This window comes from Chaetodon trifascialis, chromosome 3 (genome assembly GCF_039877785.1).
Source record: "Chaetodon trifascialis isolate fChaTrf1 chromosome 3, fChaTrf1.hap1, whole genome shotgun sequence".
NCBI classification, from domain to species: Eukaryota; Metazoa; Chordata; class Actinopteri; order Chaetodontiformes; family Chaetodontidae; genus Chaetodon; species Chaetodon trifascialis.
In genome coordinates, this window is record NC_092058.1 from 16,042,377 (window position 1) to 16,065,500 (window position 23,124).

The 23,124-nt window shown below is 42.0% G+C and overlaps 4 protein-coding genes across 4 annotated transcripts; all 4 read right to left on the reverse strand.

Moving 5' to 3' along the window:
* Positions 1–743: 743 nt before the first annotated feature.
* cav3 (caveolin 3) lies at positions 744–3,275 on the reverse strand. Its single transcript, XM_070959422.1, has 2 exons — positions 3,013–3,275; positions 744–1,660 (listed from the first exon to the last, which is right to left on the reverse strand). The coding sequence occupies exons 1-2, from the start codon at positions 3,127–3,129 to the stop codon at positions 1,319–1,321; spliced, it is 459 nt and encodes a 152-aa protein (XP_070815523.1). The 5' UTR covers positions 3,130–3,275; the 3' UTR covers positions 744–1,318.
* Positions 3,276–5,907: 2,632 nt separating this feature from the next.
* LOC139329385 (caveolin-2-like) lies at positions 5,908–7,230 on the reverse strand. The gene is made up of 3 exons (XM_070959681.1): positions 7,036–7,230; positions 6,273–6,460; positions 5,908–6,067 (listed from the first exon to the last, which is right to left on the reverse strand). Exons 1-3 carry the CDS (start codon positions 7,228–7,230, stop codon positions 5,908–5,910), a joined length of 543 nt encoding a protein of 180 aa, XP_070815782.1.
* Positions 7,231–11,286: 4,056 nt separating this feature from the next.
* gpr61l (G protein-coupled receptor 61-like) lies at positions 11,287–15,509 on the reverse strand. The gene is made up of 2 exons (XM_070959222.1): positions 15,199–15,509; positions 11,287–14,287 (listed from the first exon to the last, which is right to left on the reverse strand). The coding sequence occupies exon 2, from the start codon at positions 14,230–14,232 to the stop codon at positions 12,940–12,942; it is 1,293 nt and encodes a 430-aa protein (XP_070815323.1). The 5' UTR covers positions 14,233–14,287; positions 15,199–15,509; the 3' UTR covers positions 11,287–12,939.
* A 1,171-nt stretch (positions 15,510–16,680) lies between these two features.
* parp3 (poly (ADP-ribose) polymerase family, member 3) lies at positions 16,681–21,324 on the reverse strand. Its single transcript, XM_070958464.1, has 11 exons — positions 21,073–21,324; positions 20,592–20,788; positions 20,384–20,509; positions 19,938–20,117; positions 19,609–19,747; positions 18,884–19,107; positions 18,631–18,786; positions 18,445–18,531; positions 18,188–18,365; positions 17,953–18,096; positions 16,681–17,750 (listed from the first exon to the last, which is right to left on the reverse strand). The coding sequence occupies exons 2-11, from the start codon at positions 20,769–20,771 to the stop codon at positions 17,575–17,577; spliced, it is 1,590 nt and encodes a 529-aa protein (XP_070814565.1). The 5' UTR covers positions 20,772–20,788; positions 21,073–21,324; the 3' UTR covers positions 16,681–17,574.
* Positions 21,325–23,124: the final 1,800 nt, after the last annotated feature.

A 23,124-nucleotide genomic window follows, 5' to 3' on the forward strand; every position in this document is an offset into this window, starting at 1 on the left:
ACTAAACATTTGACAGACCACATCAAAGACCTTTGCTCTGATTTTCAACGTTTGATTCCAATAAATGTGGAGGGCAGTTCAAGTGTATATGGGCTGTAATTGTACAAGCTCAATTAATCATTTGCAGATGGAAAAAACAAACAAACAAACAAACAAATAAATGCACAAATAAAATCCTGAGACCTGCATTTGTGGAAAACTGGTTGTATTTTAGTTAAACCAAATATATTCATGTATACATATTCATCGTCTCGTTATAGATTTGGCTAATAAATCACTCATGCTCATTCATTACACCGGTTAGTAGAGCTCATTAATCACAATAATGCTTTGACACAGTGTGCTGGTTCAGCTCATAGAAACTCGAACTGTGACATTTTACAGCACGATGAAAGAATCAGAAAAACACTGAGGTTAACAAAGACCAGCGTGATGACACTGAATCATCAATAATGGATCTCAGACACATACGAACAGGAACCTGTAGTGGGTTGACTGAAACTATCAAAAACATCAGTAAAAGATGTTTGGTGAACCTTCAAATAGTATTTCTTAGAGTGAGGTAATACACGTAACAAACAAACAAACACTGAACCAATGGTTACAGCATGTTTTACCTATTACAAGAACAGTTTCCTCAGTTATAACGTCTTTAAATCAGTTTCAATATAGTTTGCTTTTCTACATTGCAGTGTACAATAGCAGCATATGATACTTTTCTATGTAATCAAAATAACGGGCCTCAGAGAGAGTTTATTACTTTACTGCATCAGGAGCTAGGTCCATACTTGTTTACACACACTTGACTGAAATATGCAGGTTTAATATTCCACTCTTCAATCAATATAAAGTTCAACAATACCACACAGAGCAACATACAGCATCAATGTAAGTTTTAAGAAGGGCCGAATGTAATGCAGACAGGCAGCACTGTCCGCAGGTGCAGCAGCGGCGGGGAGTTTGTTGTGAATGAGCAGCTATGGTCTGAGCTTGTTGTGACACAAATAAATGAGGGTGGACAGATCCTCCTCGTGGCAGGCGGCCTTCATCTCCCTCGGTGAGGAGCACTGAGCCCTCCAGGAGTGCCAGAGCTGTCACAGAACCACGCTGGCTGCTGCAGCTGTCACAGAGCGTCTGGTGGCAAAAGGCACACTGGGCACGTCATGACTCAGAGTGGAGAGCTTGAGGGTGGGGAACAGCATATGATGAAGGGAGGAGGAGGAGTATCGGGGAGTTAAGCAAGACAGAACTGATCTTATGGTGTAAAAAAGGCACCACACATCATCCGATCATACTACAAACACCACTGTGTGAGTACTTAGACTTCTTTGCGCAGGGCAACGCGCACACTGCTGAAGATCTTGCCCAGGGCTTCGAAGAAGGGATCACAGAAGGTCTGGATGCAGAGAGAGTAGATGCGGCTGATGCACTGCGACTCAATCAGACAGCTCTTGATGCAGGGAACCACCGCCCAGATGTGGCAGAAGGAGATGCATGCGAAGAGGAAGCCCCAGAGCAGAGCAACAGGGATACCGAAGACAGCAGACAAGATGCGGTAGCACCAGTACTTGGACACAGTGAAGGTGGTGTAGCTGAGCTTCCACACCCCATCCAGGCTGTGTGTGCCATCAGGCTCTGCTATGACGTCCTCAAACTCCACCTAACGGGAAATTTCAAAAGAGGCGGTCATTAATACACATCCCTGAGCGAGCCTTGCTGTTATACACCTCCCTTCACTGGGCCTTTGTGACCTCAAATTTATATACCAATGTTAAGTGTCAGGATTATGCTTGTCAAAGCTGCAGAGTGTTAGGGTCAAATTTCTGCAGAGAAGCCAATTATCTGTTGCACTTCATAGAATAAAACATAACTTAATCTTGTGGCATGCAGGCAAAGTTAAGAGTGGCTTTTATTGCTGGGACCAAATCCTTCTAAATGCTCTAGTCCAACACCTTTTTCTTTTTTCTTTTTTTGGGACTGAAGTTCACCTCATGTAAAATGTATGAGAAGCAGCTGTACAGTGGTCTAATTTGTTTTCAGCAGGAGCCACCTGGTCTTCTGGGCACTGTTATACTCTAAGATGAGATTTTGCTGTGAAATGTTAATCAACTTGTCTGTAATCATGGCAGATGCACCGCGCATCTAAAACCTTTTCTTTTCTCCCAGACCGCTGGATAAGATCAGCATGGGAAGCAGCAAGTCACTGTTGGTCTGTTTCCTACAGAGATAGCAGCCAGAGATCATCCTCTGAATGAATGGCTGGACATGCACAGTCTTATATTTTCTCTGCATGGTCTGGCTTCTCTCAGAGCCGCTGCCAGAGTCAAGCTCAGCAAACGAACAATCGGCGTAAGGCAAAGAAGAAACATGAATCGTAAATGTTCTTGTAAAATAACTGCATGGATTATGTAACTCCTCCACAAGACTGCTGGGGGTGAAGTTAACATACTGTTCACTTTAAAAACACATTATCTTTTACAACTCCTTGATGTCTGAAAGCACCCATGACAAGTGAATCATTCCAAACCGATCCCTGCAGACACTAAACATATGAGCATACGCTGTACTGATAACTCACGTTCCAAATCATTGACCATGCTAACATGAACTTCTTCCAGTCAAACAAAATAAAATCAGAATAAATATTTTCTATATTGTTACTTGTACATTCAGTTGTGTCCTCACAGAAAACATTAACATGGCATTAACATTAACATTAACATGAAAACATTAACATGGCAACAATCGTAGGATAAACAGTAGTCGGCCTCAGTGTATCAGTGTCACACTCTTCTACCCCATCCCCAAAATAAACTCTATGTTCTGCTCAGGCCACGGGAGTAGTTCCTGGTCTATTTAAGGATTTTGCAGACAGCATAATAACCTGTTCTCCTGTCTTCGATCCTACTAACCACTTTATTCATTTTCTCCCCATGTTTCCACACATGCCAAGACAGGAGTTAAGCTCTTAATCCTTCCTGTGACAGGGTGTTGTCTCCATGCTGCACAAACCTTCACCACGTCCTCATTGATCTGCTTGGGATCTCGGTTGATTAGATCAATCTCCTTGGTGTGGCTGTCCTTCACAATCTTCTCCTCGTTGGTGTTGTACTGGTACTGATCCGCCATGGTGGGGCTGCAGGTCCTGGGCGGCCTGGTGACGGTGAGAGTAAACCTTCCTGGATCAAACGCCTCAGTTCACTTCTGAACCCCTGTATGTCCACTGTGACGCTCCCTCTGGCATGCCAGTGGACAGCTGCTGCAGACGCCCTGGTAAAAATGGAGGCCTGACCCCCACTCTGCACACACACAAACAGAAAATGTACAAACACACACGCACACACAATGTAATGCACGCAGACTGAAAAGGCATGCCTTAAAGGAGAACCCAGGGTTGTGTCACATTTCACATGGAGTTGTGGGGCTAACTGGGCAGGGTTTGCACAGTGGCACGAACTTCCACCACAGAGTGAGGCAGTGAGCACAAACACCCTCCAGCTCCGGCTTTAGTTGAGACAGTGTTTTACACCCTAATGCTGAATTCATCTAAAAAAAAAAAAAAAAAAAAAGAAGTGTCTGTGTTTTTACAGCTAAATTGCATGTTGCATTAACATGTTTTGTTAATGCAGACAGCACTTGAAGTGGGCCTGTTGTAGTACTGCCACTTCTGCATTTTACTCTTTGTACTATGACTTTTTCTTGTGCACCTGAAGTTCGTGAGAGGTGGCCTCCTCTGCCCTCTCCATTTCAGGTTCACTTGGTGATACATAAAAAAACTAAATAAACTGCATTTACTCTAATAATTGAAATTGTTGTTCCCGTGGTAAAATAAATGTAAATGTTGTGCAACATCTCCTAATATCTTTTATCAGAATGTGATACTAAATGATTTGCTGATAGCGGCTGATACACAGGTCAGCATGTTTACTAGGGGAGTACTGGCACTTTTTTTCACTTCAAGCATTGAATATAGGAATATGATTGGCATAGAAATATACTTTACTAAAACAAAATTGATCAGCTCATCGCTTTCATAACGTTTGAGCATGCTTGTCAGGTGGTGAGGTGGCCTTAAAAAGTCAAACTAAGTTGATGCACAGTAGTTGAATAGATGTTATCTTAATTGTTGGAATTATGCCAGCTGGAGAAATTCAACTGTAGCTCATCTGTCAGTGTAACTGTACAGTTGACAAACACTCTGTGGCGTAGTAACACTGTGCTGCAGGCTTGATCTATCTGCATATTTATTGTAAATGTGAGCCTGTGTTACTTTGTTGTTTGGAGGACATGCTAGGGGAGATTTGGTTATACTGCATGTTAAATGTATTTGTTTCTCTGCTGATGCAATGTCCCAAAATGTATAAAAGAGCTGAATGGATTTTAAAGAAAATGTATTTCAGTTACTGGGACTCAAAGGGACAGAAATGAAAATCACTTGCTGTCATATTCCAATCAACATAATCACAATCCAAACAGTAAAGTGGTTCGGTCATTTGGTGCAGACACAAGGTGGGTCCTGAGTCTCTAATTCCAGATATTTCTGATTGTATCAAGGTCCAATACATAAAACTCAGTGGTCCCCCAGAATAAAACTCTGATCCAGTCCTCCTAAGCTGTGCAGTTGCTGCTATCAGTCATAGCTTTCTATATCAGCATGTTGCATAAACAAACGCCAAAAAGAGGAGGAAGAGGAGGAGGTGCCTCGGAAAACTGGTGCAAGGACTCATAGCACCCACAGCTCTGTGTTGCTATTTATCTCAGCTGGTGGGGTGTAAGAAAAGTACAGGAAGCGTGACTCCGGCGCATGGCTTGGCATTCCTTGCCCTGGTTCCCTGGTGGTAGAGACAGGGACGAGAAGGGAGGGGAGGACTCGGATCAGAGCGCATGTGATCAGGAGCCAACCCAATTAGAGGAGTGCTTTTGGCGTGGCAGTGGAGAGAGAAGAGGCCTGTGAGGCGCTGAAGCAGAGGGACAGAAATAGCTCGGCTGAGATTCATGGTGGGCATACCTCTGCCTCTGTGGGTGTCATTGCAATCAGCTCAGACTGCATTGGCTCCTGGCTTTCATTTAATGTAGACAGACATACATCCAGGGCTCTCAGATCGATCTATATTTAGAATCATATAGAAAGGAATGGTAAGAGTCAGTATCAGTAACCCGGGTTACCCTACGAATATCAGTCATGCTTCCCTGGAAATGAAACCTTGACACATGCCAAATGCTTCTTGGTATTTCTTGTGCACAAGTGATATTCTTACATATTTTAATTGCTAAAAGGTGTCATTTGCTGTAATTTTTTTTGTTTAATGTGTAATTTAAGACGGCAAAGTGCCATCTGCAGGAATATGCTGCGCTGTGTGCTTGGTGCTTTGATACGATAATTGCTAATTGGTTGTTATGATTAGCTTCACCAGGGGATGTCTTTTATATCCCTGATACAATGTGAAGTTGTAGTCTTCAATAATAAAATGACAAAACATTTATTGAAGTTCATTAATGTGATTTCATTCAACTTTATTTCCCCAAATCTTTATTTCCTCAGCTGCAAGACACTGTTAAATTGCTCTCAACTCTTAATCAACACTATTTATTTTGCTTTACAGGCCAGAATACCTTGGTTCATATATCAATCTATAGATGTTTTACATAGTTTTAGTATCATCATCTCACCCCACCTGTTCTATCAACACATGCTTGTTCAGGTCCTGGCTTAGAGTTACCGCTACACCATCAGAGAAGGGACAGCATGCAAAATATCATGACAGGTAAGCAAAAATACAAAATAATCACAGGCAATTATGATGCGAATTATAATTGACCTGCAAGGAATAAATATGTAATCTGTTGCCACTTGCTTTTTCTATATATTCTCTGTTTTGACCGAACATTCATGAAGCATGTTTTTTTTTATCTGTCTGCATCCTTTGCCAGATGGATGGTGATTCGACCACAACATTCTCCAAAACTGGTAAAGAAGGGGCTGATGACAATGTTCAGTATGCTGCTCCAGACGGTCTGGACCCAGTGCATGTTGATAAGAAGCAGCTGCACACAGGGCATGATCAACCTGGGGAGATACAGGGACAATACGTGACCTTATCTCACTGATAACAAATAGAAATCCTTCCACACCCCTAAAAAGGGGAAAAACCTGTTTGGGGAAAAGCTAGAGTTACCTTCTCTAACCTATATGATCCATATATACCAGAAAACATTCAGTATTTCGTCCTTGCCTGTAAGTGTACATCATCTCAGTGTAATAACAGTCCTACCAGATGTGAAGGCAGCTGAGCAGAGCAAAGAGAAGCCCTGCTGCCAGTGAGACCGGCACTGCCAGGATGAACGAGATGAAGCGGTAACACCACAGTCTGGATAGCTCAAACAGCGCGTGACTCCACAGCCACACTTTATCAAAGCTCCGCACCGAGGGAGGCTCTGCAATCACATCCTCAAATGTGACCTCAAGACACACAGAGACACAGATTTCAAGAGACGGTTTTTCCCAAATGTAAGTAAAACATAATACTAATAACTGGGGACTTAGATATGTCGACATGGAAGCTATGTGTTACAACATCTCAACATGCAGAATGATGATGGGTATGCACACACATATAATGCACTGAGCAGTTTTTAATTGCAAACAATGTTGTTTTCATATCGTATTCATATTGTACTTGGCAGTGTGGGATCTTAAAGGCAGGGGCAAAAATAGAAGTGAGTGTATGATCATGTCCACTTGAGGTCAGTATTATGCAACATATTAAAATTCACCAGATCTAATTTCTAGTCTCAGATTACCCGAGGACAAAAATGAAAATCATTGCCCTTCATAGACATTTTTTGTTTCATCTCCAAAACATTCAGTTTACATAGATTTCTGCTTCAGGTCAGCTTTGCATTACAAGAGTTACATGTGGTTCAGTGGAGACAGGAGGAGCAGTGCAGTATGCAGAGCGTGTGCTGTGAGGTCTCTGTACAGATTTCTGTGTATTTTATGTTGGTTAAGTCCCTGCCACAATGTACATTAGTTACCTTCAGACTTTTGTTGACTTTCTTGGGATCCCGGTCATGAATCAGAGGTCTTGTATCACTGCTGGTTGAATTCAGATCTTCAGATTGGACTTTGACCTCCATCAATTCCCCTGCTGATCTCATGTCTTTTAATCTCTGGTCCTCCATTTCCGCTAAGTTGGGCTGTGTCTCGTCTTGGTTGACTGCTGTGTTCATGTCACTGGAAACATGGAGGATGAGCAGGGCATAGCAGGAGGAGAGCTTACCACTCTAAGCTCTGCAGGCTTGTCGCTGACACCCAGGTGGAACATAGTGGACTGCTGACTGCCTTGCTCCTTGTTGTGGAATGCCTTTATTGGCTTTTAAAGGCCTGTCTGCAGTGGCATTTTCCATGTGATACACTACATGGAAAGTCTCATTTAGACCTGCATGAGAAATGTAAGATGGCCATCGCTAATAACACAAAATCAGCCTTCACTTCCGCCTTGAATGTTGAAGGAGTGATGATTATATGTGGCCAGTATTTTGGCACTGTGATGGTCATACAGTCCTCTCATCATCAAGGGAGAGTTGGCAGTGTTGGCCCATTAAGAGCAGGCATCTCTGCCCTTCAGCAGCTTTCTGCCAAGAGCTGTCCTGCTAATCGCCCATCTGAGCTGGAACTCTGCTCCTCCTCTGACCCCGTCTACAGAAAGTGACTGTAGTCCAACTCGTGTTACTGTCAAGTGCGGCAATACACACAATGCCTGCGTGTGGCATGCGCACACTTTCCAGCTCATCATTATTTAGTGCAGTTTGTGTAACTTGCAGTTTGTAGCAAAGGAAAACTCAAACCTATCACTTCACAGCTCCCTCTGGACCTAAATGCTCCTCAGAGTATGGAACTACAGGCTTTCATGCTAACATTTCATGCAAACGACTTGACATATTGTAAGTACCTTTCAGTATAATTTTGTGCTGGTTGCAGCTTGTGAGAGATGCTTCTGCCCGCATCCTACGAGGCAAGCAGAGATGTGATGGATTTATACTTAATGCAGGCTAATGCAGCCATGAACTCATGGCTGTATAAACCTGCTAAGGCACCATGGCGTAAAAATGAGTTACAACCCACTGTTGACCCCCTTCTCCCACTCTCTGGGCACTGTGCCTGTATTTTGTGGCCAGATACAGAGCACTCAGCAGACAACATGCTGAGTTTTACTCAGACACAGACCACTAAAGAGAATTTGTTTATGAATATGAACACCACATTCCAAAATAAAGACAATATCGATGAATCTAATTAAGAATTCAATCTGTATTAATTGATTTTTGCTCCTTTGTGGACACAGCACATAGACACAGCATTATCGCCTTGTAAACTTAACTTGTAGTTACACATCCAGTAGATACAAAGCAGCAGTAGGATTTATTTGGAGTTTTTGGCCACCTGATGAATGTAAGCCTATTATTCACTTTCCTTTTAGCTCTGTTTTGTTCTCCACCAACTCCTGAGTGAAATATCTGGCTCTTTAGCTGCTAAATGTTCACCAGTTAGTCGCTGGTCTCTTTGAGTCTCTCTGTGCATGCTACCCCTTTGACATACAAGTCATGTAACGTATCGCTCATTTGAGAATACAGATTTTTAAGATTAGCTCATAATTCAGGGATATCTCATATCAGCTGACCCAGCCTTGTACATCTTTTTTGGTGCATTTCACACACTTTCTGTCACATCCCCAGCACGGCTTTTTTTTAAACACTGAGGTCCTGCTTTCCCCGAGTGTGTTACTATTGTATGAGCAAGATGAATGGGTGCACTTGTTACATTGCATTGCTTCCTTTTTTGCAGGTTTTATAAAATCTACCGCACAGTGCATTCATCACTACATGCTTGGTTCTTTTTTTACACACAAGTGTGACATCACCAATTTGCTTAACACCAGAAGTGTGTCTTTCTGTCCCTCTCTGAGCAGCCACACAATCACACAGTAAATGTCACATCTGCCCTCCCTTCTTCCCAAGTCAGTTACATTTTCCTGCGTAACTGAATTAGGAAAAACCTACGTGACAAGCCACACTGCATATTTCCTGTTTAGAAATAGCACTTATTAACATGCTGTTTACTTACACTGATCACAGACATTCCACAGGCAGACAGCAATCTGACTCCAATATCTTATGTACATTGGGACGTCATTCACATTTTGAAAAAAGCATGACCAGACGCTTGGCAGACAACACGTATCTCACTGTTTGCTGAAAATTCCTAGAAGCCCTCTTGTCAGAGATGTCCAAACGCAGAGGAAGGAGGGGGGATTCACTGGTATACAGCGCACTCTGTTGGCCGTGGTTTGTCCTTGTAGTGTTTTAAAAATAAATCCTCATTATGCATCACTGATGGTTAAATCATCTGCATTTTCCACTCACACATGACCAAACAGCTAATTTTCTCTTGTTGTTTGCAGTGAATCCACAGTATTTGTTTTCCTAATTGCAACAGCACTGCAGTGGTCGCGGAGTGGTTCTGATTAGCAGATGATTGATGTTGTTCGTGTGTGTGTGTGAGTGTGTGTGTGTGGAAACCATGGTGATGGAGAGCCCCCGATACTGTGCTGTGATTGTGTCTGAGGTCTGTAGATCCTCACCTTAACAGACGCTAATTTAGTTACATCTGACACATCTCCTAATTTGTAAAATAATCATTTGAATCAATACTGGTGTCATTAATTCAATTGGAAGACAAATATCACAGTGACACAACTGTTGCTGTCAACTGAGATTTTAGGCCTCTGGTGTGCTGTGAGGCAACACAAAAGTACCTTAACAAAATTAAAAACATCAAGTGTGCTTTCTCTAGATTAGGCATGGTGTGTGGCAGGCCTCTCTGAACCAGCAGAAGACAGGTGTGAGCAGCGGTTTGTGCTGTTTGTGCTGGTGGTTTTCTGAAATCGGAACATCTGTATACTTTCCATGGTGACATAATTTCTACTACTCTGACAGATTAAAATGAACTGAGTGTGAACTGATGATGAAGATTTATTTGTCACAGTGTGAAGTGCTGAGTTCCAAATGTTTCACACATAACTTGGTGTATTACAGTAATTTGTGGCTGGATGGTATGCTACAATGAGGACATCCCTCATGAGTGTCTTAGAATCCACCCTGAGTCTGTCGGTGAAAAGGTCCAGTGCCTGTGTTAATTATCAGTAAGCATGTCCGTAAGGTTGTCCTCTGCTATCACCTGATTAACAACAGAAATCTGCTTTGTTCTTCTCCATGTAACATTCCTTAATCCACTTGTCTCATTCCTGATTCCAAGCAGGCATTTACTAACTGGATACTCTATGAATTCATGATTTGTTCTTTATTTTATCGCCAACTCCATGATCCATCAAAGTATGCAGGCTGCCATGCATAAGTCTTGTCAGTGTTGTCTTTCATTAGATTAGGCCTTTGACATCTTTTGACTTTGGAGTGAGTGGGCTATCTTTTGCAGATATTCAGCTTGATGAGATGGAAGTACTTGTATAAGCAAATACCAGAAATATCCGACTCAGTGGGTGATCTGCCTTCTACAGCTGCCTTCTGTGATCCATACAGAGTATAAACCAAACTCAGGGCCTATACATCTAGAATTAATCATCCAAACAGTAGGTGTAAAGTATGCACAAATTATGAACATAAGCAAAAAAGGAGGCAAATCCTTTCGTGAAGCTAACAGGCACCATTGAAATATAAAAAAACAAACCTGCCTTTTTCCACTTACGCACATGCAACTTGATTAGATCTGACAAGAGAAATCAAAGAGCTGAGCTCCAGCAGTCACACCTGCCCCTCCAGATGTTTCTCGAACAACATGCTCATGTCTTTCTAATCTGTTTCGATTAAAAATTATGTCTGAGCTCAGGTTGAAAATGAAAAGCTCCGCATATCGTGGAGTGATGTGGTCAGGTCACAGTAAGAGATACACTACAATGCCATCCAATGTCCTAATTTGTATTCATAGTTTTACAAATGCTTCATCTAGATCCAGCGGATGTTTTGTTCCAACTCTATTTTTATGATTGTATGGACACAAGGGTTCATGAAATTCAAATGTCAGCATGCACACTTTTGTTTTTTTACCTTATGTTGTCAGCAGCTGTCCTGAATTCTGAGAAATCGGATGAATCATATAAATTTGGCCTGCTGGTCTCATTATTTAATGGCTTGACATTTCTGAGGAGAAAATGAGAGAATGAGCATGAAGAGAGAAGCAGTTACAATCAGACAAAAAGTCTCACAGCGTGTTCCTATGCTGTGTTTATGCAGCACCCACATTCACAAGAAGGCTAACGCAGTATTCACCACAAAGTATTGAGTACACAACCACAGTTATGTAAGAGAGGTGTATACTCCAGTTAGAGACAGCCATGCAGAAAAAGGGTGTTTGACGTTATTTGCTGTAACCACACTGTTCTTCTTTATTCGTCATGTCTGCTGTTTGTGAAAGACTAATACAAACAGCAGAGGCCATAAAACAGCACTTTGTTACCACTCTCAGAGCAATATCAATGGCCAGTAATGATTTCCATTGTAAATTCACTATCTCCGCCTCACCGTACCCATGTCACTATTATAGCAGTCCATACTCGCAGGGACTTTACCCTATTCACATGCTAACGAGCCTGTACACTCTCCTCCTGCCTCTGCATGTGAAAAGCAGGCATGAGCCAGAATTAGTTGACTCCAATCAGGATCTAAAGCTGAAGCATACATCCAGCCGAAAGGTCTTCGTTGCTATGTGAGTCACAGGCTCGCTCAATTTCCTTGACAACGTGGGCAGATGACATTCAGCGTCTATCGGCGTATCTGTTGCACACAGGAACTCCGAGATTCATGAGAGGCCGCCATGTTAGTGCTCTGAAGGGATCGCTCACTGATATGTGGGACTCGCTCTTTGCTGCTATTTATCAAGATATTCCTTAGATAGAAAACACCACTGCTTGGAAAAAATTTCCATCCAATTCTTTGCAAAGCTCAGCAAAGTCGGTCACCAGTATACATATTGTTATTGACATGAAACAGTGATACAGTGGAACCAACTCACGCTCCTATGGAACACTTCCTTATTAAATACAATAAAATATTTAAATAGCAATCCAATCATGTCCTCGTTATTACACTTACACTCACATTTTCACATTTAGAAACATAAAACAAATTTCTACAAACATTATTAAAAACAATATGCACAGGGCAGGGCTGTCCAGAGTGGGTTTGATTTGGCCCACCAGCTGTTTCTAGCAAAATTTATTAAATATCAATTTGAAAATATTATAATAAAAATGGCTGTTTATGCTGTTTTGTTTTCTGGGAGGTAAAAAATGTTTTTTTAAATACATAGGATCCCTAATGATTCATTATTTTTCATGATCTGAGGCCACTGGGCAGACTTTTGCACAGGAAGTCAGTCTTCCATTAAGGGAATTTGAATCTTCTTATCACTTTGCATCCTAACAACATAATAACTACAATAAGTCTGTGCTTTGGGCCGTGGTCCACTCTTAAGTTTCAGTTTTGGCCCTTTCCATGGCAACATTTATCACTACCTCAGTACTTCATGTTACAGTACAGCCACAGTATCCTTGACCTAAAATGAGAAAGCCTACCTGAATTAGACAATAAAAGGCACTGGCGCATTTAAGATGTGCTTAAAGGATAGGTTCACATTTCTATCTTAAATCAATACTGACATGTCCGTATGTACACTGGAGAAAAAAAAAAAACACCTTTAATTCAGCTGAAGATAATGTGAGGCTTCAGCAGAGTGACGATCTAAAGCAAGCAGTGACAATGACGACAACTTTAAATGTGAACCTATCCGTTAAGACAAAAAGGCCATAAAAAACTGACATGGCTTATTTATTAGCACTGTAGTCCATAACTCATGTTGGTCAGCATCTAAGCATGCTCCTCAGGTATTTGTCCAGGGAGCTTTATCCCCTGGTCTGTATTGTTTCTGGGATGGGAGTTGGCACAGCTGGATGGGGTTTCAGCTGTGTTGCTGGTTCTCTGGATAAACTGAAGGAAGTTCTCCTGAAGGGAACCCTCGTGGCTGGATGCCCCAAACTCCGCCGGTTGGGTCAAGCAGCAGCGTCGAAACTTGACCAGCTCTTCCCTGATCTGCCTGTTCAACAGACCGTAGAAGAACGGGTTAACTGCAAAGGAGGAGTAGGCCAGCCAGGTGACTGCCTCCTCTAAGTCCCCGGGGCTATGCATGGAGCCGGTCAGAGACATGTGCAGGTGGAAGATGAAGTAGGGCAACCAGCAAACTAAGAACTGGCCCACAATGAAAACCAAAGTGAGGGCAGCTTTTCCTCCGCTGAAGGCCCTCTCTGGAGATAGTCTTTGCGGTAGAGTGCGGGTGGTGGTGATCATGGTGGTCTGGCTGTTGATAGAGTCCGAGCGATTCTTAGCGGGGCTCGCGTTTGCCCATGTAGGCACAGCAGGGAGTTGTTGCAGGGCTGCAGAACGAGCTACCTTGTACACAGCACAGTAAACAGCAAAGATAACCACTGCGGGAACTAGGAAACAGACCGCACTGAAGATCACAGCAAACACACTTCTTAGACGACTGTGGCTCGCGTGGAGGGAGCAGTGAGCTGCAGCAATAGAGCTCTGATGTCCATAAGCTGGCCATCCAAACAGCGTGACCAAAGCTAAGAGCACTGATTTAACCCAGATTAGAAGCATGACACCGATAGCGAGGTTGATGGTCATCTTGACCTCATAACGCATGGGGTGTACAATATAGAAGTAACGCTCCACACTGATGGCTGTGATGGTGAGAATGGTCAGACAGATGAGGAAAACATTGAGAAAGATGTAAACCTTACACTCCAGAACAGTAAACACCACGGTGCCAAAGAATGGTGAGCTGGATATGATGCCCAAAGGCATGAGGAGGATGGCACACAGCAGGTCCACTGAACAAAGGTGACACACAAAAGCAAACCTCTTCAGGTGAGGTGCACGAGCAATGGCCACCATCACACCGGTGTTGGCCAACAGGGCAATGAGGTTAAGGGTCACCATGCAGAACAACCCAAAAAGGTCCTTGATCTGTGACTGGGAGCTTGTGACGACACCCACATTGGCAGGAACTGTAGGATTGAGCTCCCACGGGGCAGTGGTGAGATTTGTCACTGAGTGATTTGGCACAGAGGCTATCATGGGACCAGTCTTGTCAGCCATTATTCATTCACAACTTCTTCCATTTGGATCTCAGATGTCTTCATATGTGGATGTCCTGTGTTGAGAGGACAGGAAACAAGTTATTTCCAAAAATAAATAAGACAAATATACACCATTTCAGACCATGGACCATCCATCCTCCTGTGTGCCACACGCTATTTCTTCTACCAGTATAATACTGGTATATACTGATTTAAATGAAGCACCTCATGTAATCTATCACATAGAAGCTACGCATACTCAGAGGCATATTATGCATAGGAGTAACATGCTGATATATGAGACGGTATCAAATCCAACCAAAGGAGAGTTTTTGGATTAAACAAAAGCTAGTGTGCGTCTGGGTTTTTGTTGGCCATGTGGACAAAAATGAATTGTGATACCATAAATAATATCTGACATGTGCATGCCTGTCCTTTCTGTCACAGGGTCCAGCGCTGAAAAGTTAAAAGGCAATCCAAGCTTTCACCTGCTCCAGAGCTCCTTTTAGAAGCTCTGATTATACGGTTACAAGATTTTTATCACTCACTGCTTCGAATGTATTTTGTACTAGGGAATCGATAGTTTTTTCAAGCGTTTTTTTTTTCTTTTCATTTATCTAATTTTTAAATGTTTTATCTATTCATTATTATTCATTTATTTATTCTCTTTTTCTTTACATACCCCCTTGTCTTGTGTATTGGAAGAGTGTACGTATGTGTGGTTTTTGTATGACTGTATGTACATTATTGTTTAAAATGTCAGAAAATTAATAAAGGTAAAAAAAAAAAAAGGAAAATGCCATGACCTGAAATTCATCCTATCTGCAGAACACAATGATGTGCTAATAAAAAGAATATATTGAAATTTTCAGTACCCTCATATCTCGCTGTATGCTACAACATATTGATTGATTGATTGTTGGTTGAAAGTAAAATGCCATCTAGACTTTCTTCACTGAAAATAAAAAGCACATGCAGTCCTTACCCATGATCCACTCTCTGTTTGTGTGGTTCAGCTGAGCCCAAGCAGGTTCACCAGGTGTCTGACATGACAAAGCTCCTGTTTAAATCCCACTTATGCTTTGATGCGCCCTTAACAGAGGAAGCAGCCTCCCCCCCCACCCCCCAAAAAAAGTGAAATAGTCAGTCCTCCAACTGAAAATCCATGTCATGAAGTGCAGTTAACTAGGTGTCTGAGCTTTGCTTCTTCTGTAGAGACGCTCCAGAGGTCCAGACTTCTCACACATGCAGATCTCCGGTTAAAAAGATGCTGATTCCATGATGATAGAAGATGGTAAATGATGTTCCCTCTCTCTCCTCCAGTAGCACTCTCACTCCTGTCCTGTGCTGTGTATGGCAGTGACAGTCACACATTGTATTGTGTGTTTTTTTCTGCTTTCAAATAGACACACACTTCACTGTCCCACTTCCAGAGCCCAGTCTTCCCTGGGTCCTAATTTCCACCAGTTTACAGGGGACCGTCTATTTATCTTTGACTGAAATTTGAGGCAACTGTAACATCAGTAGAGAATACAACTGCTCCACTGCTGTCATCACATAAATATTTTACACCTATAAAGGTGAATGTGTTTTTTACACCCCAATCATCTGTGTTCCATAGCAGCATGTCCCTGATATTTCTATATTAATGAGCCCAAAATCCCATCTTCATAGAGCCACATCCCAAGAAGCCTACCTGATTATTTTTTCCTTGTTAAACTTGTCTCGGCCTGAGGCATAAAAGTTAAAAGTATACTTGATCCACCTTAAAAAGTCTTCATCTGGGTTAATTGAACCAGTATTATCTAATTTTTAGAAGCAAGTGGTCACACAAAATTAATTAAATAGCCCTGTTTTCACAGTTAAGTTAGGGATCAGAATTAAAAATCACAGGTAGCAAAGATCATTTTCTCTGACTCTAACCAGAGTTAACATCAGCTGATACTGTAATGCACTCTAATTGGATTATAATGTAAATCCATACACATGCTTCAGGAGCCAGAAGCAATTTCCAGTGGTGAAATAAGGTTGCACTGTATATTCAATTTCTAGTCTTCTATATATTTCCAAGTGCTTTAATTACTTACTCTTCTCTTCAGGCCTGTCAGAGAGCAGACTGTTATCTAAACTAAAAGTCACGTAAAATGAGGGACAGCAACAACATGATGATTTGATTCTATGCATTTCCATTTTGCTACACACAATGTAAATTTGAAGTTAAACTGAATTTAGTCTGCAGAAACTTTTTTAGCATCTGTAAAACTATTCATTTGATCTCACCACCATCTTTTTCCAGATGTATTACTGCCACAGAAATAAACTGTGTTGCTTTTTGTCGCATGTAGTCCAGCAGCATACTAAACATGTCTTACATCAAGATGTGAGATATAACACTGGAAAGAACCTGACACAGCAAATATACAAAGTCTTGAAGCTCAACATTCAGAAGGAAAAACACAGCAACGAGTTGGAGGGGCACTTCAGTTTATTAACTAATCACTGATTCAAGTAATGTCTTGGTGCAAAAATGCTGAGGAAATTACATTACAGTTGTTGCTCATTACTGACACCATATGGTGACATTTGTAATGTAGCTAAAGGACCTGCTGTGCAAGAAATCTGGCCAGGCTATTCATGACTTACATGTTACATTACTTTGCACTGCAGACACACTTTCAGAGTCTTTCTTAACAGCTCAACAAAGTACTACGTTTACACCAGTGCTTGAACATTCACCACAAATTGCATTTTCTACATCTGCTTGTAAACATATTGCTGCATAGAGTATCATTTTTACTTCTGCTCTGCTATATAGCATTATCCAAAACATCGATATCACTGCAAAAGCATGCAGTAAATTCCTCTGACATACCAAAGATAGTGTCTTTCTGAGGGAGAGATTTATATTAGCGCAATCATTTGGATTAAATAAAGCAATATGTAAAAGGTGAGCTACTCAAACCGCAACTGAGATGGCAAATAGAAAACAAGGTGCAGCATGTAGCTCAAAATAAATAGTGCAAATATCTAGAGGCCTTTTTAAAATCATGATCAAGTAAGAGGTGTGAAAGTTTTCTTTTCACTGTAATGCAAAAAAGTTAATTATAACAAATACAAATATTTGTTATCATGGAAGTGCAGCCTATCACGCTCAGGATAGTTTTACAGAGTGCAAAATATAAGGCACAGAGAAGTATGAGTCATTTACGCATCATGGTGGGAATATCTGCACGATAGCTGCAATAATGAAGATTACCATACTATTAGAAGAAAACAGCACAGCCAAGCTTTTTAGCCCCTTGTACAGAAGGAATGAGGAACTTTGCTTTTTCAAAGAATCTGCTTCTTTACTTGAGCAGATTTAGTCGTACATGTTCAGCTCCAGCAGGTAGCGAAGGCGACACTGGCTCTCTTTGTAGATGAGATACTCACTGTTGTAGAAGCTGCTACCTGAGAACTGGGGCTGCTCTATGGGCTTACCCTGAGGCACAGTAACCTTCTTGCCCTCCAGGGTGATGGAGATGTCCTTGGATGGATCTGAAAACACAGGAGTTATCAACTTTACCATATAAAAGATGCCGCATGATTTCATATAACACAGCGGTTGTCAAATGCTTTTATTTTTAACAATATTGGGAAAACAATGCAACCAAAAATTTGTTTTCAGACACAAAAGACATGGCTCTCTCCACAGGCTGAAAATGAAAGCGAGCACAACATAGACTAAATTTTACCACACCTGGCTCGACGGATCCTCGTGCCACCACACAATCAAAGCCTGGAGGAGCCTTCTTCAAGGAACTGTCGTCTCTGGTGATGGTCTTTTCTTTTCCAAGGGCGACCTCACTCAGAAACATCACTCCGGTATTTTTCGAGGTGCGCACTAAAAATACAGGACAGAAAAATGTCTTTTTCAAACAGCATATTATAGTTACGATTGAAGATTCAATCCTTGCCCTTTCACACAGCCTTACCGTAACCTGCAGACTTGCTGTTTTCGGATGCAAAATAGATGCCACGACCAACGCGGCCTCCTGAGTGGGGCATTATTCTCAGGCCGCTCTTCAGGATGGCTGCCACAACGGCAATGTTTGTACCGTGCCACAGCAGGCGGCGGTTCTCCAGATTATTGTTTTCACTAAACCGGTCTCCCTGCAATGTGCAACGTCTGTGTTATGTAACAGGACTTCAATTTCTGTTTCACATTAGTCAAGGTGACCCTAGGTCCTACCTCCGTCTCTCGATCCACTTCCCAAACATTGACAATTTTTGGTTTATGATAGTCATCTGAAGTTGCGTTCAAGTACTTTTCGATGACCTTTAAATGCAAAAAAAACCCAACTTTCATTAATATTGGTGGACAAGAGGACATATGAATATAAGTGCTTTGTATTTAATGAACCTGATTGCCACTTACCTTGAATATGTCTTTATTCGTGTCCATTAGAGAGAGCTTGCAATGGAGAGAATTGTAGTCCTGGTCCAGAGGGTGAGGAACTGTTTCTATCATCTCTTCCTGAGCCTTTTCAGTCTCTGACTTCAGGGTCTGGGCAAGTTCAATGTCAGCCAACACCTTTACAGAGCATGTAAGAGGAGAGAGACTTTGTCAGTGTGAACACGTCACAGAAAGACAGCTCATTCCAACATGAAATCCAAAAAAACTAATTCACCATAAGCATCTCTTTCTTGCTCCCCACAATTTCTTTGTTGTTGATAGTTGGCGGTCTGTTCCGGCCAAAGTTGTGCGGGATTGTGGTGAAGAACTTGGAGGAAAGTTCTTCCAGACGTGCGGCTCCTTTTTTTTGGTTCAAAGCTGCGTCGATCTCCTCCAGCACTTCAAAGCCCTTCGCAATCTGCATCTTACTGAGTTTGCCCAGAGGCATCTTCTTGATGTCTGTATAACACACACACACACACACACACACACACACACACACACACACACACACACACACACACACACACACAAAACACAAATCCCAATCAGACTAGATATTGAACGATTTCTTTGTTTTTGGTAAGGAAAGGCATCTCGGACTGTGTATTCTGCCTTTTTAAAGTGCAAACTGTTACTTCAACTACTTCCACATGTTAGGAAATAAAACATGCACTAACAATGATCTTATTATCAAAGACCAAGACACTAAGCAGGCACGATCAAAATGCGGAGATAAGGAGGCACGCTGTGCAAATGTAGACTTCACCCTTTGGTCAATCATTTATATGTTACATTATGCACTCTTTGATGTTCAAATTGGCACTCCATTTACATCAACAGGCATTTTACCAAGACAGGTACGTTACAACAACAACTATATATTTAGACTGAACCTTAGCAAACTGCACAAACCCGTTTTTATTGTTGTGAAAGGTTGTTAAACGGAGACACACCCACCTAGGTTCATACACTCCATCGCCTCCTTGAACATATCATTGCTGAAAATGAGCTCAATGAGCTTCTTAGTTGCGTCGTTGAGGCTGCAGGGTAGGACGTTCTTAATGATTTTGACAGTCTGTCCGTCAACACTGTCCATCTGCAATACAAAAGAGTACATGCAGTGAGACTTTGCCAAGGTGAACTGAATTGCAATGGTTTAAAATATCGGCAACACCTTCAACAAGCTCTTTACGAACTCTGGTGTGGATAGTGGTAACTGATTCTATGAGATGATGCTTCTGGGTTTCATATTCAAAGCTCATTGTTGCAGTGAGGTGTACGTTTACCTGGACCTCAGCATCCTGCTCTCCGTCCACCTCGATCAGAGTGTACTTCCCAGCGTGAGACACAAAATTCAACCGATCGCTCCAGTTGTTCTTTGTCTTGTCCTTAAACTTTTTCTCAAAGTCCTTGATGGCGTTCTCAGGCGTAGCAAACTTGTTCAGTTTGCTTTGTCCCATTTCACCCTGAATTTAGATGAGAGATGAGGCAATCAGGGGCAATTTGCTTTATATAACAAAATGGAACACGCTGTCATGTGCTACACAAGCTGTAAAAGACCAGACATTATCACCACAGTATATTAAACATCATCAGTTATGCTAATGACACAGTTAATTAAGATAACAGTAGTATAGTAATATTAATTACTATAAGCAATAAAATATCAGGAGAATGGGAATAGTACAGCAGATGTTAGCGTTCACAGTTCAGAAGAGATAAATGAACTTACCACTCTGCCCCATCTGTTCCATGAGTAGTAGCTGTTGTTCACTTTAATAACTTGAATGACATAAAACTTATTGTTGTTATGTCCAATGTTTGTCTGGTTGAGCATGCAGTCATAGTCCTCGTACACCTGGTGGAGACACCACAGATCATTTTTCAAACTGCACCGCTGTCAGCAGGTGAATGCACTGGGTGAGGTGTAACCTTCCTACCTCTCCTTGGCTCGACAGCGAGCAGTGCTCATCCACCTTCCTGTTCATTTTCACCTGTGGCCCCGCAGCCAGAAGGGCCTCTTTGGCAGAAGTGAAGGCATCCTTGGGCTTTGGTGTCGCCTCTTTCGCCTTCTTGCCGCCTGCCTTGGCAGCAGCTGCAGCTCGTCTCTTTGGTGGCATGATCCTGGCTGAAAATCCTGCACAGAAACTTGTCATCAGGGGCTTGACGCCTGGACAAGCTCAGACATGCCTGACGCTGCTGGCCTGCTCGGCCTGTCTGGTTGTTCAGTAACACAAATGAAGGAATCCCCCATTTTAAGTACTTAATGTGTAATTACCACTCAGCTACTGTACAATACAGGTAATTCAACACCATGCAGCAATAGTTTTCATGTGTTTTTGGAACAAGGCCGTCGGAAAGCCTCCACCCTCCCTGCATTACCTCGAATACGACCTGACTTTACCTCAGCTGGAAACTCACCTTTTAACTTTAAATATGTCAGCCGGGCTGGCAGAGAGGAAAGCAGGCGGGCAGTCAAGCAGACGGGGTGGTGTCGCCGCTGTAGTTGTCGGGGTCTGGCTATAGGCAGCAGACGACCAGTGATTCCGGGAAGTTTACATCCACTTTCGAGTCGGAGGAAGAGGCGGAGCTCTACTGTAGTCTCTATTTTTCCCTTTTTGCTGCTGCTGGGATGGAGTCGACGTAACTGCGCAGCTAGCTAACGGCTACACCGCCACCTAGCTTAGCCTGGTATGTATCGTCCCATCGCAGCTGTTACAGATTTTACAAATATTACATAAGGGAAACCTGATCTTTCCCGACGTAAACATCCGCTGTTATCTTCTGTAAACATCTGTAGAATATAAAGCTTCACAGCTGAGCACATATGGTACTTCTAAGAAAAAAAGATTTAGAGTTACAATATCTCGCTAACAAAATTAACAAATAACAAACTTTAGCCAACACTAATGGAGGGGCCGAAATGGCTACAGATTTGCTTAAGAAAAGAAGAAGAAAAAGAAAAAAAGAACTGTTATGTGTGATATCTTGGATAAGTTCACAGGTGGGGATTTATGCTCAGGTATTTTAAAGAGTAAGATCAATACTTTTTAAATCTCTTATTCGTCAACGTCAAACGCGTGAATTGGACCGAGGGTTTGAATTTGCGCATCCTCCAATTCCCACATTTCCTGCCTTTGTGACCTCTCCCTAGTTCAAAGTCGTTTTGAGATTCAACAGAAAGGTGGAAAGAGTATTTTTATTGTAAATCTCAAAAGCAAGGAAGACAGAATAGGTTCCGTCTTCCATGACCTCCACATTGTCTCTTCTTCTGCTCTGATACTTTCACTGTCAGCTCAGGTCCAGTGTGGAACAAGCTCTCTGTATGGGAGGCTGCTTCTTCTCTAGTAATGATCTCAATGGGCAGCTTTTCTCTACTAAATTCACAATAACGTCAGGGAAGACTACTCAGAAGAAGTACGATGTAGAATAGTTGCTCAGCTGTGTGTGTTTAGCCATTCAGTTAAAAGGCAGATGGAATAAAGCCTCAGCATGATAAAGACTGTTTAATATTACCTGTATGCATATTAATAAACGGTATCATGAGTAGCGCTGTTGGCAACAATTTCCATGGCAGACTACTGTGTTTGTTCTGCCTTTTTGGAAATGTTAATTACTGGGAATGCTGCTATATTCTTAGCATCTTGTAATTATGCTCTGAATATTTACCTTAATGTGGTGCGGCGCTTTCTTTAACCTTTACATCCAAGTTGACACTCTTGTTCAGTCACAGCAAGGATTTGCTGCAGTGCATGATGTACCTGGTTTATATAATAACAGTAATTTAATGATGACCACTGAGCAGATCTAATAAAGTAAGACATCCGTTCACTTCCTCCATATGCAAATACTCTATTTACAGCCTGCCCCAGGGCTGCCTACATGTTGCAGCGTGCAAGATTAGATCAACAGTTTGGACACAAGATGGCAGTGTTAAATCACAGATACTGCATGGGTGTATTTTCCAAAGCATCTGCCTGATGTACGCATGGGTAATGACTGCTGTGTGTATTCGTGGGACAGCTTTGGTGGATTTTATCCCATATCAGCAGATGATGATATTTACGCTGGTAATTTTCATGTGGAGACTGTTTGGTCTTGGCAGATGGTCTAGATTGGAGCTAATAAATATTAGACAGCTCAGATTTCAAAGCCAGACTTAGTGCAAATGTAATTTGCACTAACATCATCATATATTTTAAGTAGGCAAGGAAGTTTACCATCTGAGTCACACTACAAGTTTATACATGGCTTTTTGTGAGGGCTGTGGTACAGGAGGTTGAGCAGGACCCCCATTCATCAGAGGGTCCATGGTTCAATCCCTGCCTCCTTCTGTCCACATGTTGAAGTGTCTTTGAGCAAAACTCTGAACGCAAGCATGGCAGCTCTCAGTGTATGAATGGGTGAATGAGAGGCAAAGTGCTTTATCCAATGAGGTTGAAGAGATGTTTAGCTGTTTTCAGTAGTAGGCAA

What these genes read in the sequence shown, in the direction of transcription:
- cav3 (XM_070959422.1), bottom strand. Translation starts at nt 3,129, where the DNA reads ATGGCGGATCAGTACCAGTACAACACCAACGAGGAGAAGATTGTGAAG. An exon ending in TCAATGAGGACGTGGTGAAG is followed by an intron (nt 1,661 to 3,012) that starts GTTTGTGCAGCA and finishes ATTTCCCGTTAG; the next exon opens with GTGGAGTTTGAGGACGTCAT.
- LOC139329385 (XM_070959681.1), bottom strand. Translation starts at nt 7,230, where the DNA reads ATGAACACAGCAGTCAACCAAGACGAGACACAGCCCAACTTAGCGGAA. An exon ending in AAGTCAACAAAAGTCTGAAG is followed by an intron (nt 6,461 to 7,035) that starts GTAACTAATGTA and finishes GTGTGTCTTGAG; the next exon opens with GTCACATTTGAGGATGTGAT. An exon ending in CTCAGCTGCCTTCACATCTG is followed by an intron (nt 6,068 to 6,272) that starts GTAGGACTGTTA and finishes GTATCTCCCCAG; the next exon opens with GTTGATCATGCCCTGTGTGC.
- gpr61l (XM_070959222.1), bottom strand. Translation starts at nt 14,232, where the DNA reads ATGGCTGACAAGACTGGTCCCATGATAGCCTCTGTGCCAAATCACTCA.
- parp3 (XM_070958464.1), bottom strand. Translation starts at nt 20,771, where the DNA reads ATGCCACCAAAGAGACGAGCTGCAGCTGCTGCCAAGGCAGGCGGCAAG. An exon ending in GCAAGAAAGAGATGCTTATG is followed by an intron (nt 18,787 to 18,883) that starts GTGAATTAGTTT and finishes TGCTCTGTAAAG; the next exon opens with GTGTTGGCTGACATTGAACT. An exon ending in CGAATAAAGACATATTCAAG is followed by an intron (nt 18,532 to 18,630) that starts GTAAGTGGCAAT and finishes TTGCATTTAAAG; the next exon opens with GTCATCGAAAAGTACTTGAA.